General features: G+C 38.8%; 1 protein-coding gene across 2 annotated transcripts; it reads left to right on the top strand.

Annotated features, from left to right (window-relative positions):
* Positions 1-540: 540 nt before the first annotated feature.
* meox1 (mesenchyme homeobox 1) lies at positions 541-18,505 on the top strand. 2 transcript variants are annotated; one of them, XM_060848695.1, is made up of 4 exons: positions 541-612; positions 708-1,244; positions 13,553-13,725; positions 17,928-18,505. In XM_060848695.1, the coding sequence occupies exons 2-4, from the start codon at positions 761-763 to the stop codon at positions 18,120-18,122; spliced, it is 852 nt and encodes a 283-aa protein (XP_060704678.1). In that variant the 5' UTR covers positions 541-612; positions 708-760; the 3' UTR covers positions 18,123-18,505. The 2 variants fall into 2 exon arrangements, with proteins under 2 accessions (XP_060704678.1, XP_060704679.1); XM_060848696.1 differs by having other exon boundaries at positions 560-581.
* The last annotated feature ends 575 nt before the right edge of the window (positions 18,506-19,080 follow it).

The following is a 19,080-nucleotide window of genomic DNA, read 5'->3' on the forward strand; positions in this document are numbered from 1 at the left end:
TGTAAATGTCTCCAGCTTGTAAACCCACAGAACAAATATGTCCCAATACAGTCAGTGGCATCATCTGAACCTTTAGACCATTAAACTTCGGAGCAGGAGTTGTTCATTCGGCCCACTTTAGTCCAAAGAAGTATTGTTGAGTAGTTTAACATCACGATTGTTACCCCCACTTTGCTTTCAGTTTCAGCCCATTCTGTGGCGATACGTGAGTACAAAAAATAATGGTTCAACGTTGTGATTACCCTGGACTGTTTGATAAGCAAAGGCTTTACCTGAGATATTTTATAAATCGTGTTAAACGTGTTTCTTTTTTCCCCCACAAAAAAGCAACCTGGGGAGGGACAATGCTGTCTGGCTTTCAAACGTCTGTGATGTCCTTGGTCTGAAAAACCCATTAACTTGTGCATATAAAATTTCTGCGCATACAGTAATGCTCGTGATTAATCGCAGCAATGTTTTCCTTGGTTGGAGTAATTCAACATGTGGTGCTCAACCCCGCCCCTCTCACATTACACACTATAAACTTGTCACTTTTCCCACCAAAGCACTCAGAGGGAGTCAGCCTCATAGAGTGCAGGCATGTGAGCAACTTTTCTTTTGGCCCATAAAAAAGTATATATTTTTTTTAAAAAGCGTGTGATCATTGCAAATTTCCAATTGAAGACTTGAAGTGGCTAAGGTCGTTGCATTTTTTTTCTCTTTTGCAGAACTGTAGGGTTTAAAGCACTTTCTGGTGCACAGAGCATCTTCCAGCTTCTACATGGATCAGAGCACAGGCAGCTGCATGCGCAATTCGCATTCCGGGGCCGCCGTCTGGGGCTGTATGAGAAATCCACATTCCGGGGCCGGCGTGCCCGGCCTGCACCATTACCCGTCGCCTTTCTCCTTCTACAAGAAGTCGGACGCCGCCGATTTCACCGCCTACTCGGAATTCACGTCGCCGTGCCTGGTGTCGGCGGCGCACGGCTTCCCCGCCGACGACCGGGTTTACGTGGACCACCACCCGCCCCGGTTCCCCCGCTCCGAGTGGCACCTCCCGCCGCCGCCGGCCCCGCCCCCTCCTACCCCGACGGCGGCCAGGGAGAGACAAACCTCCTGCCTGTCCGCCAGCTCCGCCAATTTCGAAACCGGTGGGGGCTCGCAGGCGGCCGGCTGCCTCAGCGCTGGGGATTACAGTAGCCCGCGGGGCATCGCGGCATCCGACATCGACAAGAAAATAACCAAAAGGAAACGCGACGTCTTAGGTGAGAGACACATTGTTATTTACAATAAAACATGAAATTAAATATCGACTCTGTCATAAAGAGAAAAACTCCAGCAACATACTTTCCAAAATAAATACAATGTGTTGCAACCTACAAGGGGACTCTGCAAAAGTTTGTCTCTTTTTTATTTAACAAAACATCGCATGCATCAAATTCTCATTAATTTAAAGACTTCTCAAGCCCGCAACAAGCCAAAAATAAAATGACAAATCTCGAATCCACTTTACCCCCCCCCAAAATTGAAACGAAATGGTAAATCTCAAATCGAATTCTTTCCCCAAAACCATTGAAAGTTTCGAGACTGAATAGTCACATTGTCAGCTTAGGAATGATAAACTTGACTTGTTGGTCTTCCGCACCTGCCAAAAAAAAATTATTTTGCTGCAAAAAAGTTACATCTATAACAAGATGAAGAGAAAAAAAGTTTTAGCTTTGTTTGTTTTATTTTTAACTGTTTATAGAAATATTATGAAAATTAATTTCAGTGCAATTTCTACTACTCATTCTAAATTACCATTTCGTTCACCAGTAGAATTAGTATTGAAAAGCTATTCCCCAAATCCCCAGCTGGAGCCGTAAATAACTAGTACTCGGTCCACTGCAGGTACATTGACCTGACTGGACCACTTAATCTATTCGAGTTCGTATGAATGTAACGGATCACTGTTGCATTCAGAGTTCTCAATAACAAAGACAAGCATATTGCTGAGAAGGGGATACAAGGGGACCCACTATGACGGACACAACAGGGAATGGTGAAAAAACAGAGGATAAGGAGGTTGCCAGTATCCTTACATCAAAGCTGAATATACGTGCCGTGTACTGTCAAATCCCATTCATTAAAAGTATTTGATTTTAAGACCAGTTCTGTGTAAAGGATGAGAGTGGCACCTCACCTTTCCTATCCGTAAGGTGGAGAAAATTTAGTTCTGCAGCATTCTCAGAACCTGTTTCGGATACTTATGAAGCACCTTAAAATCTTCTCCCAAACGGCAAACGTCTATAAAATATATTGAAATGAATAACTATGGAGAAAACAACTATTCAATTCCAATATCAGTTCAGTTCGGTTAAACCATTGAAACTTTGTTGCTCATTTTTTGACACTCAAATCCAATGATTACGCTTCAACCATGTAACCGACTCCTATGTTTCGCCACTTGATAGGTTTAGAGTTATCCTCAATCTAAATTAAGTTACTTATAACAATATTTGTGCAGTTTTAAGAACATAACCCACGTTAGTACAAAGAATATTCCAAAATTTCTTTCATGCAATCTGCATATGTTTTGCATTATCAAAGCTTAATCTGTGTTTTAAAGAGTACCTGGTGCTAATGTGTTATAGCCTAAAATTGAGAACAGAATGAACATGGTAGGGCACTCGTGCATCCCAGTGAATATTCTAATTTTGAACATGCTTGAAAGACAGTATTAACCTTCACCTTTATGTAAGCAGGTGTGTGATATAACAAGTACACACAAAATAACTTTTTTTGAAGAAAGTAAATCCAATGTAATTTGAAAGTACAGAAAGGCAACTGTTGAAGTAATGGTTTCTACAATTTTGATGTTACTTTCAAAATAAAACACTTTACATATATTAAATAGTAAATCAGGGAGATGCTTATTTAATGAAGAACCATACGTACAAAATGTATCTGAGTCGACCACTTGTGACTGTTAAATGCCATGAAATTACATTGTGAGATTTGGTGGGCTACATTAGGTAGTGGTATAATTATGGCTTAAATGCTAAGTACTAAAAGGTTGGTGACACCGTAGAGCTGCAAGATATTGCAAATGCAGTGTCTATGAATCTTGCAATATAAACATCATGTGAGGAAAATCTAAATAAATATCACTTAAAATGCTGACATTAAAAAAGACTCAGGGAATTTTCTGATTTGAAGGAGGGAAGCTTTTCCAAAATCTAAATAGTTCAAAATCATTTTAATTTCAGAAAATGTGAATGATTTAAGCAACATACGAAAATAATTTCTTATTATAATTTGATTTGTGTTCACTTTTTGACAACTTGGTGTCAATGCTTTTGATTACTGAGTTTAACATTTTTGTAATTTTGTTTTGCAAAATTAATAATACCCAAGCTTAACTATTTTGAATTTTAGGGTAATTTTCTAAAAGTTTGCAAGTTTTGTTTTGAGTAGTGAAGATGATGCAAGTGCCCTAGATATCCCTACAGGTGGTACAGTTGTTTTAGTTGATATATTCTATTTCAATTGTAGGTAGGAACTATGCTTGAACAAAGTAGTCAATTCGGTTTTGGTGGTTGAGTAGCGCTGCAAGCCTTCAGTGTGTAGAATACATATTCATTTTTGTATGTATCACTCAGATTGATTTCTTTTCAAGTTGGGATACTTTAGAAAAACTTGGTTGATCTAAGAAGTGGTTTGTTTGTGATTCTATGAATGTTAATTTTGCCACCTGTCCTCTTAGTTTTTTGACTTTATTTTAAATTTGGCTCTATTTTTCTCCCTGGCTGTCTTATTCCTTCCCTGATTTTATTCAACCATTCTTGTCATTTGTTTGCTGCTTTTATTGATTTCATTTTGCTTTATTTTCTCTTTTCAGATTTTTTTGTTTGACTGACTGTAATTATTACTAAAGCTACTGAATCATCTATTACAATTACTCCAGTGTAAATCCATGCTATCAGATCTTATCATTGATAAACTGATTATATCTTTCATCATAAATAAAATTGTGCTTCTTTTCATTGTGATACTTTATGCTAATTAACAAAAAGTGATTTAATGCAATATCATTTCACCTTACTAATAGTTCCATCAAAAGATCATAATCTTGTTTAAAAAGAACTGCTGTCCCTTTTCACTTGAGATTAAATGAAAACTTCACAAACACATTTACAAGTTAGTGAACACTTACCATCCTTACCAAGATTTTTGCTCTGACAGTTTTCTCCATCATATGTGACCAGCATAAAGAAAGTAACATAAAAATGAAAAGCAGAAATGGATTTTACTGTTGTAATTGCTCAGTCACAGGAAGGAGCTTTACCTATGTCGTTAAATGAAGAATTTTAGAGTGCGCATCGCCTGAGAGAGAGATCCCTTTGAATAAATGGCCCTTCGAACAAATTGGGTGCTTATTAATTAACATTACATTATCCCATTGATGCTTTGATTTTTTTTATTCTACTAGTGGGTCACTCCTAAATTTGGTTGTTCCTAATTACTATTTATGTATTTTGCATTTATACATCATAAGATAGTTTACTGGACTTTAAAACCTATTGTGGTTATACACAATAGTAACCAGTGTCATTAGAAGTAAGAACTAAAAAATAATGAAACAAGTTACATTATAAAGAGTATATTATGCCAACAAAGTGTACTCTAATTTTAGTGTTTTGCTATAAATGTTTTGAACTGGATTCAAAGTTTACGACATTAATTATACCTACTGACTGGATAACATGCATCTCGTGAATCTTGGCAGTGTGATCTGCTTATTAATAAAGGGGTTGTATTATTTTTAAATATCTGAACAAAATAGATTGAACTTTATACCAGATTTTTTTTTTCTGAATTTTGGGTTACGGAGGTGGTTTCGAAAACTTGTAATGCCCTTGTTTTATATATTTCAAAGTTAATCATCCTTCCATGTGTTATGCACTGTGCTGTCAAAGTGAAATGTTACACAGCTTATATTTTTTTCCGATTGCTGCGCTGTTCAGGTTTCTACAGAAGTATTTGTAGTCTGCCTTTGGTACACAATTTTAATCGAAATTATCAAAAGTGAAGGATGATCTCTGTATCAATGTAATTGGCATAATTATATAAATAACTAATTAAATCATATAATTATGTAAACGGCACAATTGTGAAGACAAAAACCGGCAAACTATATTTTTACAAAATTAAAGGTAAACTCCGTGAGTGTCATATTGCATTTCCATTATGATGGGACTAAAATGAAGTGCCTGAGTTTAAATGTACAGTTTTTGCAAGGTAAAATATTTGTAGTCCATATAGCTTCACAGTCAATAATCCTGACTAGACACATGCTGAAATTTTGCACATTCCACATTTCACAAGGATCAAGCGACCCAGCATTTGAACATTCTTAATTACAAGTTAATTTAAAATCATAATTTCACTTCAGAATAAAACCTTTATACCTTTATGTTACACCTTGGCATCCCTGCTAATTAACATCAAGCCTGTACTTTACAGGCAGTCTTATTTTTAAACTTGCCATTAGTACTAAATTTACTGGGAAAATGACTAATGTGTGAAGCTATCACTGAATGTAACATTTTTCATTTATTCCAGGAGGATAACAGTATAAAATTTTAATGATGTCCTTTTTATTGCATTTGTTATGATAATAACACGATGATCCAACAGGGAAGGTTATAATAAATCACAATCACATTTTATTTATGGATCAATTCATTCGAGTCTTTCCTGTCTGAACACAGCTCAAAAAGCCTTTGTGCCAAAATCAATGGAGATGTTGCTGATTGAACAGGGGAAGTGCTATTGTTACTGCAGGTCCTTCAATACATCAACACTTTGTTTTCCCTGTTTCCTTAATTTTTTTTTTTGAAAAAAACATGATTTTTTTTCATTAAGGTGAGAAACTTCAGGGCTGGGAATTGGAACGTTTCCCCACTTTCCATCTGCACTTGCTGTCATTCATGGAATGTTGCTATCGTTGGCTGTGCCAGCATTTATTGCCCAGCCATAGTTGCCCTTGAGAAAGTAGCAGTGAGCTACCTTCTTGAGCCACACTGAGTACTCCCAAATCAAATAGAATTATACAAGCAGACTGACATTTACTAATAAAGCCAAGCAATAATTAGGGCCCATACAAATAACCAATTCAATAAAGCCATTGCATTGAGTCAAGCTGCTTTGGTCCAATTTTGAGATTTTTTTTTTCCTCAGTTCGCAACTGGGCCAAGTATTAGATGTCTTTCTTTCTACTTCACATTTGTGTTGTTCCTTTTGCTAACATTTGCTAAATGAAACCAATGTTTCTTAACACTTCGTAGGAACATCTTTGTAATACTGAGTGCAGTTCTGGGTTCTGCAGTATAAGGAAGATGTTAACCAGATCTTTTTTACCTCCATTGTAGTGGGTTTAGTGGTTGGAGCAAGGGTAGGGGGGCTTTTAATCAGACAGACAGGGTTGTGGATAGGGACCCCCATCTCCCAATTGTCAGCATTCTGATAAAGTCCGTGGCAGCAATACCTGTGGACAACCTCCTGCCTCTGTGAATTGTATCCCTTCTATGAGGCATTAACCTCCACTTCGGGGCCTCTTCCTGCTATTATTGATATTAATCCAGTGACAGGCATAGGGCACAGCATGCAGGGAGAACAAAAAGAAAATGCTTGTTAGGTTGTGTGGGACTTCCTTGCAAGGACTCCATTTTGTAGTATTTCAAAAGACCCGGCATCAGGTAGGGCTGGTCTGCTGGCAGCCACCCCTTCACCCTTGTCCCCACCCGGCGACCGTCAGTCTAGTATCACTCACTTCAGGACTAGAACCCAGGCAGTGATCCTGGGAATTAGATGATGCAGTGTTAGTAGTAGCCATTGCCTCAGTGATGCCACTGGCGTTCATTAGAGCTACTGGCCTATGATCGCGGCTAGCCACTGGGGCTGGTGGTTCTCCAAAGTGAGACCGTCCCCTTCCCCGTAACCCCACCCCCAGGCTTCTTGATCCCAGGGGTAAGTCTGTCAAGTGCCCAAATGGGAGGACCTTCCCAAGAAGAGGCTGCGAACCCCATCACCTTCATAGGATTCCACCCATTGAGGTGTTCAAAAGAACAGAGCACAGATTCATAAATGGACAGACAAAGGCAGCGAAAGTCTTAAAATTTGGGATAGCTTTTGTTTTGAACAGAAGGAGAAAGTGAAGACTGCAGATGCTGGAGATCAGAGCTGAAAATGTGTTGCTGGAAAAGCGCAGCAGGTCAGGCAGCATCCAAGGAACAGGAGAGAGGATGTTTCGGGCATGAGCCTGAAGAAGGGCTCATGCCTGAAACGTCGACTGTCCTGCTCCTTGGATGTTGCCTGACCTGCTGCGCTTTTCCAGGAACACATTTTGAACAGAAGGGTCAATTAAGGTGATTTGGTAGAGATGTTTAATATGAAGGGATTAAACAGATTGTTTCCAGTTCTTGAGGAGTGTATATTAAAGTGTAAGCTTACACTTAAGATTAAAACAGAATATCCTTCACAAGGAAAGTTGGAAGACTGGGATGCACTCCCTGAGATAATGATTGAAGTCCACGTTAACACTTAAACATAGGTTAGGTTACCGGTCGAAAAGATTACATAGACGGTTAAGTAGGCTAAGAAGATGGTTGACGAAATGAAGGAATATGGTCACAGAATAAGCTGTATGCAGATTAAACATCAACATTTTGCGCCAAACAGCCTGTTTCTGTAATTTCTATACGAGAGAGAAATCCCAACTGTATCAGTGTAAATTTCTCCAGTTCCAAAATGAGTCATCTATTGTATAACCTCCTGGCAGTAATGATAGTTTCATGTTAATTAGTACTGAAGACTGTAGTTATACCTTTGGGAGTCCACCTGTTCAAATCATTTGAATGCAAGTAATCATCCAGGCTGCTCCAAGGGTCTTCCATCGTTTCAGGTATCGGCTAAATTCCAACCTCTGTTCCAGTGATGAAAACACTTTGTACTGAACAACTCCTACACCCAATCTCGAGGCAGTGACATTTCATTTTTACAGTTTTTGCTGGGAAGTTATTTTTAACGCTGTTAACAAAATGTTCTTAAAATTCGAATAACAAACCTAACGGTTAGAAGATTTGCGTTGTTAAAAGTTATCCCAAGCGCTGAGTTGTAATTAAGTAAAAAACTTTGTTTTTTATTTGTTCCTGGGGGTCTGGTCATTGTTGGCAAGGTCAGTATTTATTGCCAATCATCAATTGCTCTTGAGAAGGTTGTGATGAGACACCTTCTTCAATAGTTGGAGTCCATGTGGTCTAAGTGCAGCCACAACGATATCAGGCAGGCAGTTCCAGGATTTTGATCCAGAGGCAGTGCAGGAATTGTGATATATTTTCAACATACTATAATGGATTGGAGGAAAACCTATAAGTGCTGGTGCCATTACTGCCCTTGTTCATTTACGTGATAGAGGTCAAGAGATTTGAAGGTGCTGCCAAGGAAGCCTTGGCGGGTTGTTGCAGGCAGAGTTGGGAAGCGAGATTCAGCTCTATGATCTTTTTCAGCTAGCAATAACATGAAGGCCCAAATGATCTCCTTCTAGATTATAAATATTCAATGTTGGTACTGCAGTAAGAAAATAAGCTATTAGGAAATTTAAGTAAAGTGGAACAAAATTTATGTAATAAATTTTTTTATCAACAGATGCAAGGCAAATTGCAAGCTATTTAAATATTTATACCAGAAACAGCATTTGTATCTCTCTAAAATGCACGTTTCAATCAAAACAAATGACAATCATTTCCAGTGAGTAGTATTTGGCAGGACTGGGCTACCTTTAATGCATTAACTTGTAATCACATCATAGGTAAAAATGTCACAAAGTGACATTATTGCTGAGCCTGTGCTGATATGTTGAGGAGTTTATTGACAAGCCTGGAGTAGCCAAGAATTTCCTGCTTTGAAAATTCCATGTTAGTCATCAGGACAGATGTACATCTGCTACATTACAATGTTTTACTGCACACTTGCTTATTTTTCATGTCACAATTAATTGATGCCAATTGGGAAAACATTGTGTTTTCAGAAACATACTGTGTGAGTGTCTGACTGAGATCTGAAAACAAGTTGAAGCGGTAATGCAGATGAGAGAAAGCACCTCTCCTTCCACTCTTATAAATCACTGTGTCCTTTGTTATGATTGAGCAAATATAAGACAACTTTCAACTCTTGGCTATGTTAGAAGAAGCATTAGCGCATTTAGGAGCCATGTTTTATATGGAACAACAGAAAGAAAATCGAATAACACAGTGGATCATTCACTTGAGTGTTCCCCTTAGGACATGGGTTCTGATCCTAATAGTATGAAAGAAGCATCTGCATCTTGCAGAATATGTCTACATTGAGATGGATTTTGGTAGACTCAAGCCAGTTGCTTATAAATATCAAATACCATGCCTAATAATTGGAAATGCCATTCAGAGAGACAGCAGGTTGTCTAGTGTGGAAATGTTTATAACATTGGCACAAGAGGATGCTCATTTCAGGTTAGCATGGGAGTTGAGGTAGATTGTTAGCCTTGAATAAAGTTGCGTCTATATTAGAGTGGTGCTGGAAAAGCACAGCAGGTCAGGCAGCATCTGGGGAGCAGGAAAATTGACATTTTGGGCAAAAGCCCGAAACGTTGATTTTCCTGCTCCTCGGATGCTGCCTGACCTGCTGTGCTTTTCCAGCACCACTCTAATCTAGAATCTGATTTCCAGCATCTGCAGTCCTCACTTTTGCCTAGTTGAATAAAGTTGGGGTAAAGTAGTGGTACTGTATACTCACTTGATTTGGGACATGAGCAACGAAAACAAAGTAGCACTTATGGCTATCTCTGAGTATTCTGTGAAGATTATAAACTTGCTGCAATTCCTGTCCTGGAGGTGCTCTCACAATGGTTTCTAGTCATGCTTTGTCTCATTGGGAAATGATTAGCACTGAAGTTTAATGGAAAAAGATCCGTGTTGAAAGTGGTGATATTTCTAACTTTGCTGATAAAAATTAAAACCATAACAAAGAATTTGACATGTTTATGCAATAACTAATTTCCAGACAAGCAAAACATAACTAGTGGCACAGAATCCTTTTTATTTAGTATGTGGTAGGAACAGATCTGGTAGTCCATACAGTCTTTTCTTACTTGGTATCTGTTTTCAAGCATAACTTATATTTTCGTTGTATTTAAATACTAAACATATTTAAATCATCCCAACTACCTATATAACAACTTAAACAATATAAAGGGGGAAGTTAAGCTAATGAGAGAGTCCTGTGTATACTTCATAAAGTGAAGGTTGAATTGAAAAGTTCAGCCTAGGAGAAAATAAAAACAATATTCTGAATATGATAGCACTGACGTAATAACGAACATTTCCCTGCTTTAAAATCTGTGTCCCTACCAAGATAAACTTTTATAGCTTTCTGTAGCAATGCTGTTTTATAAGGAAATTTAAGTTGTCAGAATCCTTTTTAAAATTTGAGTTAGTTTATTAATAAATGTTTTCTTCCCCCGAGGCTATTTCCTGGTTCTATCAGTATTCCTGATCCGCGAACCATCTGTAGCTTAGAGGACAGGCGTCTGGCCTACTTCCCTCCCTTCGGCCAGTAATGTTTTGAGCAGTGCACCTTTGAAGTGCACAACAGCAAAAAGATGACTCTGTGCAGTTTCCATATTCCATTTCCATTTCAAGCCTGGCTTTCTCAGCGCTGCATTTAGCAAAATAGTTCTGTTGTAATCAAGGCTTCTCTGACACGCTGAGAGATTTTGTAGAGAGACCTGCAGTGAAATCTCATGCAACATTTTAAGGTGCATTTCCCCTTCAGCGTGTCAGCAACTTGGCCAATTAGTGGTTTGGTGTAATGAAACCATCCAACATCTTTTAGTTCAAATTGAATTTGTGCTGGGAATTGCAGCTGTCTCTGTGGATTCCAATGAAGATTGTTGGAGGAAGTGGCATGATCCTTGTAAAAAGTAGATGGCATTTGGAATGTTGTCACAGTTGAGGTTATCACAATGAACTCAGATTATTTCCTCACTACATTTGACATTGCGTCTCTAGGTTTTGACACCTTCTGGCCACATGTAGCTTTCCTAATCATTGCGATTCATCCACAAAAACCACAGCATTGTAGTACATTTTGTTTTCGTCATTGTTTGGCTCATATTTGCTCCACCAAAGTTATACCTTACAAGATGCACAGCTCCAGAGGTTTAGATATTGAGAACCAATCTTACTTATTTCAAAATGACAAGATTTCTGTCGATGTTCCATGGAAAAATTTTACCTAGGAAGAAAAACTTGAACTGTGTATTATAAATTATCTCTCCAAGTTAAAGAAGCATCCCAAAGTGTTTCACAATTAACTGGATAAATTTGAAGTGTGCCAATTGTTGGAAATGCAGCAGCTAATTTGTTCAGGGCAATGCCCCTTAGACTGCAATGCAATAATCTATGTCTGTGGTACTCTTTGAAAAACAAGCATTAGCCAGGATACTAGGGTTAACACTCCTGTTATTCTTCAGATGATGTTATCCTGAATGCCCATCTGAAAAGGCCGGGCTTGTTTAGATATTTCACTTTAACAGCAGCAGTGTAACACTCCCTCAGGACTGGAGTGTGAGTTTGTGCTCATGTTGAATTCATGCTCTAGTGTTGCAGTTGAAACAAAAAAACCTCTGGATCAGTATTGGGAGTACTACCTTTCTGCCAAGGCTAAAGCCCAATCACTCTCCAATCCCCAGTTTGACTCTACAGTTTGATTAGGACAAAGTGAGGACTGCAGGTGCTGGAGATCAGAATCGAGAGTGTAGCACTGAAAAAGCACAGCAGGCCAGGCAGCATCTGAGGAGCAGGAGAGTCGACACTATGGGCATAAGCCCTTCATCACGAATTCTCATGCTCCTCAGATGCTGCCTGGCCTGCTGTGCTTTTCCAACGCCACACTTTCGACTCTTCAGTTCGATTCCCTTACGGAGCTTGATCTAATGTGAGGCAGGGGGTGGCAAGATGCAATGAATTGACATTAACAGGCTTGAACGAGGAAAGGAAAAATCAATCATTCCTATTTATGAACATCTTTTGGTGAACTTGCTGGAAGATGAATACATGTAGACCTGAGATGAGGACAACAGTAAACAATTAAACAACCATCAAAGTGAATTCCTCAAATAAGGACCCATGCCCATGGGTCTGTATCTGACCTGAATTCAGAATGGAGAAAATTAGTAAAAATTAGAAGTCAAGACCAGTGGCATCCTTGTAGCTGCAGGAACTGAGGATATGACTGGGTTAGTAATTGTATTCCTGAATTCATCATCCCAATGCCTGTATCATAAGTTCAAATCACATGACAGCTGCTGGAAATTTTAAATTCAATTAATTAAATCAAAAATGAAAAATTAGGAGCATTGGCTATCCTGAATTAATGTAAAAATCTATAACTTTTTTTTAGGATGGATATCTGTCACCTTTGCCCTCCAGGCTCCAAACTGACAAAAATATAGTTGCCTTCTAATATAGCTATCCTCTGAAATAGCTGTGAATGGATAAAAAATGATATTCCCAAGTCCCTTCCCAATGGTAATCAGGGATGGACGCGGAATGCTGATTTTGCCAGAATTCTCCATATCCGACAAATGATTTTTTTTTAAATGAACTCCTCTGGAATTAGTAAATCAGGTTTCGATTTTGAAGCTGGTAGAGAAAGTAAAATTGTTCAAAGTTTTTGTAAGAAAACAACTTGGAATTTTCCTCAGATAAGTTTCGAATGAAACATTTCAAAGCAGTAGCAAGTTACCCGAGATTTGTTTGGGGATATCCTACAGTTATAAATGCAGGCTATTTTTGTTTTGAATTGCAATGCTGACTCGGTTTGCAGGTCAGAACTTTCCACCACTGTCATTTTGTTACTATCTGCACGTGAACTGTAAATAGCTGAAATTGAGTAAAATCACCAGGACCACAGAGGAGGTGCTCATTTGATTTAGTTATTTTAATCAACCTGTTCAGACATGCCGTGATGCATCTTCTGGACTGATGTGTCTTGAACCCTGGGCCTTCTGGATCAGAGGTAAGGACACTACCGTTGTGTGAGAAGGCCAGTGGCCATTCAGACTATCTTTTCTAAGCTGTCTTTTTAATCAAAGCAAGTCAAAACTTAATAGTTCAATAATTCAAACACCTGTTCCACTTTGTAATGAACTGATCCAGTGAGTGACTATTGATCAACACACTTATACAGCCTCAGTATGGACATCATTACACAATAACACAAGAACTGGCCATCAGTATTGGACATGAGAGAGGAAGATTGGCCAAGGTACCATGAGAATTCCCTGCCTTACTTTGAATTGTGTCAAGGAATCCTTAGGTACTGAGTCACACTACTGGTGTTATAATGGAGTATGCTAAGACCTGAAGTGTTGATGTGAAACCAATATTCACAAACTCCTGAGCCAAGCAAATACCGATTATTCTCTGCATGCCGTGTGGATGCTGCCAGATGGATACTATTCATAATGAAATGATGTTGTAAACTCTTACAGAAACTCAAGATTCAAATTACAAGTCAGAGTCTAACAACAAGGCCAGAAAAGAAAGGACAGCCTTCACTAAGGAACAGATTCGTGAACTAGAGGCCGAATTTGCCCATCACAATTACTTGACCAGACTGAGGCGATATGAGATAGCAGTTAATCTGGACCTCACAGAAAGACAGGTAAATGTTTTATTGCTTCCAATTTGCTTGCATCTGTTTCATTTTCATGTCATAATGTTATGCAGCATGGAAACAGACCCTTCAGTCCAACCAATCTATGCCAAACATATTCCCAAAGTAAATAGTCCCGCCTGCCTGCTCCTGGCCCATATCCCTCCAAACCTTTCCTATTCATGTGCTTACCCAAATGTCTTTTAAACATTATAATTTTGACCAGATCCACAATTTCTTCAGGAAGTTCACTCCACACATGAACCAACCCGTGTAAAAAATTTGCCCCTCATGTCATTTTTGTGTTTTACTTTGTTCTAATTGCATCTTTCACCACCTTTTCAGACTCTCCCACCCCGTATCTTATTCTGCACATTGGTGCTGAAATCACTGCACTTCTGTTTCTGTAATGCACTTGAGATTCAGGCACCACTTTCTTGGCCTTCTGAGGAAGCAGTGAGCCTCAAGTTTCCATTTCTCTCAGATGGCCCTGGCAATCAGCACTTTGTCAGCTGTAGAATGAGGAGCACAAGCTGGCATCTGACATTCCCTGATGCTGATATTGCCTGGCATTGAAATCTGTATATGTCATGGACTGGGACATTGTTCACATAATAACTGGAATGGTGTGTGCTGGTAAAGATGAGCAATGTCAGGGCTCGTGTCAGGGCTCGGACGTTCAGAAACACTGTGCCCATGTGACTTACTTCACACTAGCCACCCTGGAGGAGCCTGTCTGAGTAAGACTGCCAATTAGCGCTGAATTATGCATCCCATTCTGCACACCAATTACTTTAGTCTTTTGATGGAGACTGCCTGGATTCATTTCTTACAAGATTCTTGCAGTCAAGAGCAAAGGGAGATTGGTTTTTCATTTCACTGCCAATCCTAAAGCTGAAAGGGTAATGTTCAGCAGACTGAATTACCCGCAGCACTATCGTAAAGACATGATGGGTATGGGAACCACAAGCAATGTGGGAGTCTGACCCAGTAATTGTGCGGTTTGCCAAGTGCTATTATTTTTGGCCTTCATATTGAGGACTTGCAATGGAAATTTTTAAAGTGCAAAATCGCATTCCTTGGAACAGCACCAGGGTTTTCCTCCGTATAACCTGAGAAGTGCAGAAATTGGGAGTAGACTGAAGGCAACTGCTTGGTCAAGAAAATTCAGAGTTAAAATAGGATGTCCTCCATTTGTACAAAAGCAAGGAATTGGTCAGGAGAGGGAATGTAAGTATGTTTGTCATGCTGGAAGAAATCCCTCCCCTCACCAGAAAATTTATGATGAGGCATATATGAAAGAGTGTAATTTTGCCTTTTGCACTCTTCTCTCCATCTGTCCTCCAGGAGTTCTTTACTGTTGCTAGCTTACAGTACTATAGGCACCTGTTATACACCACCCCTCCACCAAACTACCCTGATCTCCATCATCCCTCCCTAAGTGCTGTCCTTCACCCAGCTGCCCATTCTTTCTCTGTGGAGAGTCAGCAGACGGTATAAACGTGAAAGTTCGAAGTTAATCTTTGCTGCTCCAACACACTGCTGAGTGAGTGATTATAACTCAGACAGAGGCATTAAAAAAGGATCCCATCAGAAACCAGTGCTGGGCAGCAAGAGACGTGCGTCTATGAAAATACAAAAAAGTACTTTCCAGAACACCAGCAATACCAAAAAAAATGCACACACAATGCCAAAGTAAATGCAAGACTATTTTGGTTTGAGAAACTGAAATGACTAAGACACTTGTTTTTTTTTTATTGAGTAATGCCGTTTGTGAGGAACATTTGCATCCAAACGTTCAGCCACCCCAACAACACAGAGCAGCAAAAGTTCTAAAACAACACACAGAACCTGCCGTGCCTCATTTGCTTGGCATCTGGTTACAATTGATTCCCCCTAAAACAGGCCATAACCTTCTGCCCATTTTAAGAGCAATTGCTCTTTTATTTTAAATGCTATTAAATCTGTTGAATGGGAACAGCTCTCTGTTGCTGAGTTACAGAATTAAAGAAGGAAGAAGACCCGGATTTTGAGGTTCAAGTGTTTCTGTTGTGGAGGCAGATGCTGTTCTGATTGCAAGGTAGACTTAAAGGGGTACTGCAACTATTTTGATGAAGGGAAATTAAGAAATTAGCCATTTAGTAGCAAAATCACAGGGAAAGAATATTTTTCTACCAGACAATGTTTTTGTCACATCACATACGACTGTCAGGGAAATCAGGATTTCTGTCCCTTTAATGGCAGCATTCACTCAGAATCCATTCGAAAGTGACATTCAAATATCCTTCGTAAATCAGATCATTTATGTAAAGTGTTCTCCTGCGGAGGTTGTAAGTCAATGGCAACCATTGGGAACATTACAGAAGAAGAAGGTTTCTGGTCAGTTGGACAAGAATCCTTCTTTGGAGAAACAGAGAAATTAAACTGAAGACAGGAAACTTCCTTGAAGAAACTGGAAATGTAAACCTAAGTTACAGTCTCCAATTTAGCAGCAGTTAGATCTGTTGGCAAAAATATTCAAATGCATTTGTTCTGAAATCCATAGTTCTAGTGAGTGAATTAAAACTGGAAAGTTAGAACAATTTCCTGTTTACACTGGCTCTATTTATTCCTGTAGGTGCGAGTTCCTGTTATTTGAGCCTATTTTTCCCCCCTCTTGATTTGCTGTGGGTTTGCAGAATCATATGTACTTGGCTGCTGGCATTATTGTTTGCAAGTATGACGAACTTTTAAAAGAATTAATTTATCTCCTCATTGCTCTAACATTCCCCTCAGCAGGCTAACCATTGGAAGTTTCAATGGCAACGCTTCCATAAGATTTTCTTGTGCTTCTGGTAAATGAGTACAGTTTTGTGGAAAACCGATTATTCATGGACTAGGAATTTAGTTCTATAAATGTGGTACTGTGCAATTTACAGATTAATCACTGTGTACGGCCCCTGAAGCTGTTGGTTGTGGCATTTGTTGTTCCAATGGTATTTAGTCCTTATTTAATTAACTTAGGTAAGATTTAACCTTTAAATTCCTAATTGATTTGAAGGTGTAGTTTGATGGGGTTTATCTGTTTGGTGCAGATAGGTAAAGAAGGTTGACACACCAGAGAGTCTATATTCGGGAATGGAGGAATACAATGTGTTAGTCTTGAAACTATGAAGTAACATATGAAATATCCTGTTGATCTGCCATTAAATTGGAATATGGTGTGTATTCTTGTTGCCACAATCCTGAGCATGATGTAATGCTTACAAGCATAGCAACCCCTTGCCTTGCTGTTTTTACAAGCAAGTGGTCTGAAAATATTTAGAATGGCACAGAAAGATATTCATTAAGAATATTTCCAAGTACAGTTGGACTAGTTTTGCCAAGCAAATGCATACCACCCTCCAGTTACAGAGCGATAAGGCAAGTGAAGGACTAAGGCATGAAAAGAAACCCAAGATAAACTATTGGTGTCTCCTCAGTACTCCATCCCTTGTATCACACACTGGTGACAGAAGCCCTCTACAACAGAGGCTAACATCTCCTCCAGACCCTCCTGGACACATACAAGACCACAGAAGAAAGGGTGTTGAAAAGCAGTTCTGCAGCACCCACATCAGTGTTCCTTGTCTATAGGTGATGACCGTGACGAGGCTCAGGAGAATAGCAAATGCCAGGAGCCATCTCAAGTTAAGGGTCTCACTTGTTAATTGAACTCCTGGATTGTAGATGGAGAGAAATCATCCAGTGTCTCAATGTTTGATCATTGTCTATTCACACACCCACTGGCAGTGAGTATGTGTATATTTTAATTGATTGATCAGGTTTGGTTGTGATGCCTCTTTTAGTTGAACAGAAGATTGACACTCACTACCGAGTCTCTCACAGCAGAGCACCTAACACAGCATGATCAGCACCTGCAATTCTGTAGCCCCGTGAAAACTCAAAAACCTCAAAAGAGGAAGTTTAAGGAAATGAACTTGAAAACAATTGAAAAAGAAAATCTGGGATCATGAACGCTCGCTCAATCTCTACTTTCTTACATTATGTTTTATTATACCAAATTGCCTCTACAAACTTGAGCAGCTTGTAATGGAGTAACTACCTCATTGGTTGGCCAGTCTTTTGATCTGGGGAACTTGATGTGGAATTGATGAGTTGTCACTTGTAGGCAGGGAGAGCAAAGCCAGGAGGAACATGTGAGCTGTAATTTCTGACTCTTTATTCTGTAGGTAAAGGTTTGGTTCCAGAACCGAAGGATGAAATGGAAACGTGTGAAAGGTGGACAACCCATTTCACCACAGAGTCAAGAACCAGATGATATAGATTGCGTGACCCCTGACTCCGATATCAGGAATGCAGATGGAAAGAGCCACATGGTGGGCTTAGTGGACAATAAAGAAACAATACAGGACAGTATCAGATAAATCCATTGGTCATGCTCAGACTTTAATGTGCCTTAAGTTGGGGGAACGTCATGTGTTTAATGTCAAATGGCAATATTTTCAATCTTCAATGAACATTTGAACATCACCTTGGACCCAAAGTTTCTAAACCAAAAATTCAGTGTTTGTTGCCTTGAGTATTATACTTTATTATAAGAAAGCGGGATCAGAATCGGAACTGGAAATCTGTTGTTGCAATTCTCATTTCAACAAAATGTTGTTTATTTTTTATTCTTAAAGAAAAAGTAGCTTGCAGGTTTGTTGTATAAATAATGCGAAAACTTCAATTCATACCACAATAAATTAAGTAACAGCATATAGATTTATGAAGATAAAACAATGATTGGAAGTTGACAGATCCTCTGTAGTAGCAATTTTTCCAACATATATTAGGTATATGTAAAATAAACTAATTCAGTAAAATGCAATATGTTAAATGTTTATTTTATATCATTAAATCTTTGTTAATGATTTATAGGATGCTTTCAAGGAGTTCATTTTTGGTGGTCTTTAGGGGGCTGTGATATATCAAATCATATTCTACAATTTATTTTTGCATGAAATTCCTATTTTTGCAAAGAAAGAAATTAGGATAAGTTTTAAAGTTTATTGTTAATATATTGGGGAGAAGAATTTAACATTTCAAAATTAATTCAGAACTATAGACTATTACAGCATTGATGATTATGTCCATATCAACTCCTTACTAGGGCAATCAACATCTAATACCACCGCATTCTTCCCATGGCCCAATATCTTCCTCAGCTTCAAATGTTTAATCATTTGTCATCATGGAAACCATCATTTAACACTTCTAAGTCACTGCAGTCTGGATTGGATTTAAGGTAAAACAAATTCTCAACTGTCTACCTAAATTCAAATTTGCAAACAAACCCACAAAATGTCATATGTTCATTTCCCACCTCATGACCTATCTCAG

This window comes from Hemiscyllium ocellatum, chromosome 32 (genome assembly GCF_020745735.1).
Source record: "Hemiscyllium ocellatum isolate sHemOce1 chromosome 32, sHemOce1.pat.X.cur, whole genome shotgun sequence".
Classification (NCBI taxonomy): Eukaryota; Metazoa; Chordata; class Chondrichthyes; order Orectolobiformes; family Hemiscylliidae; genus Hemiscyllium; species Hemiscyllium ocellatum.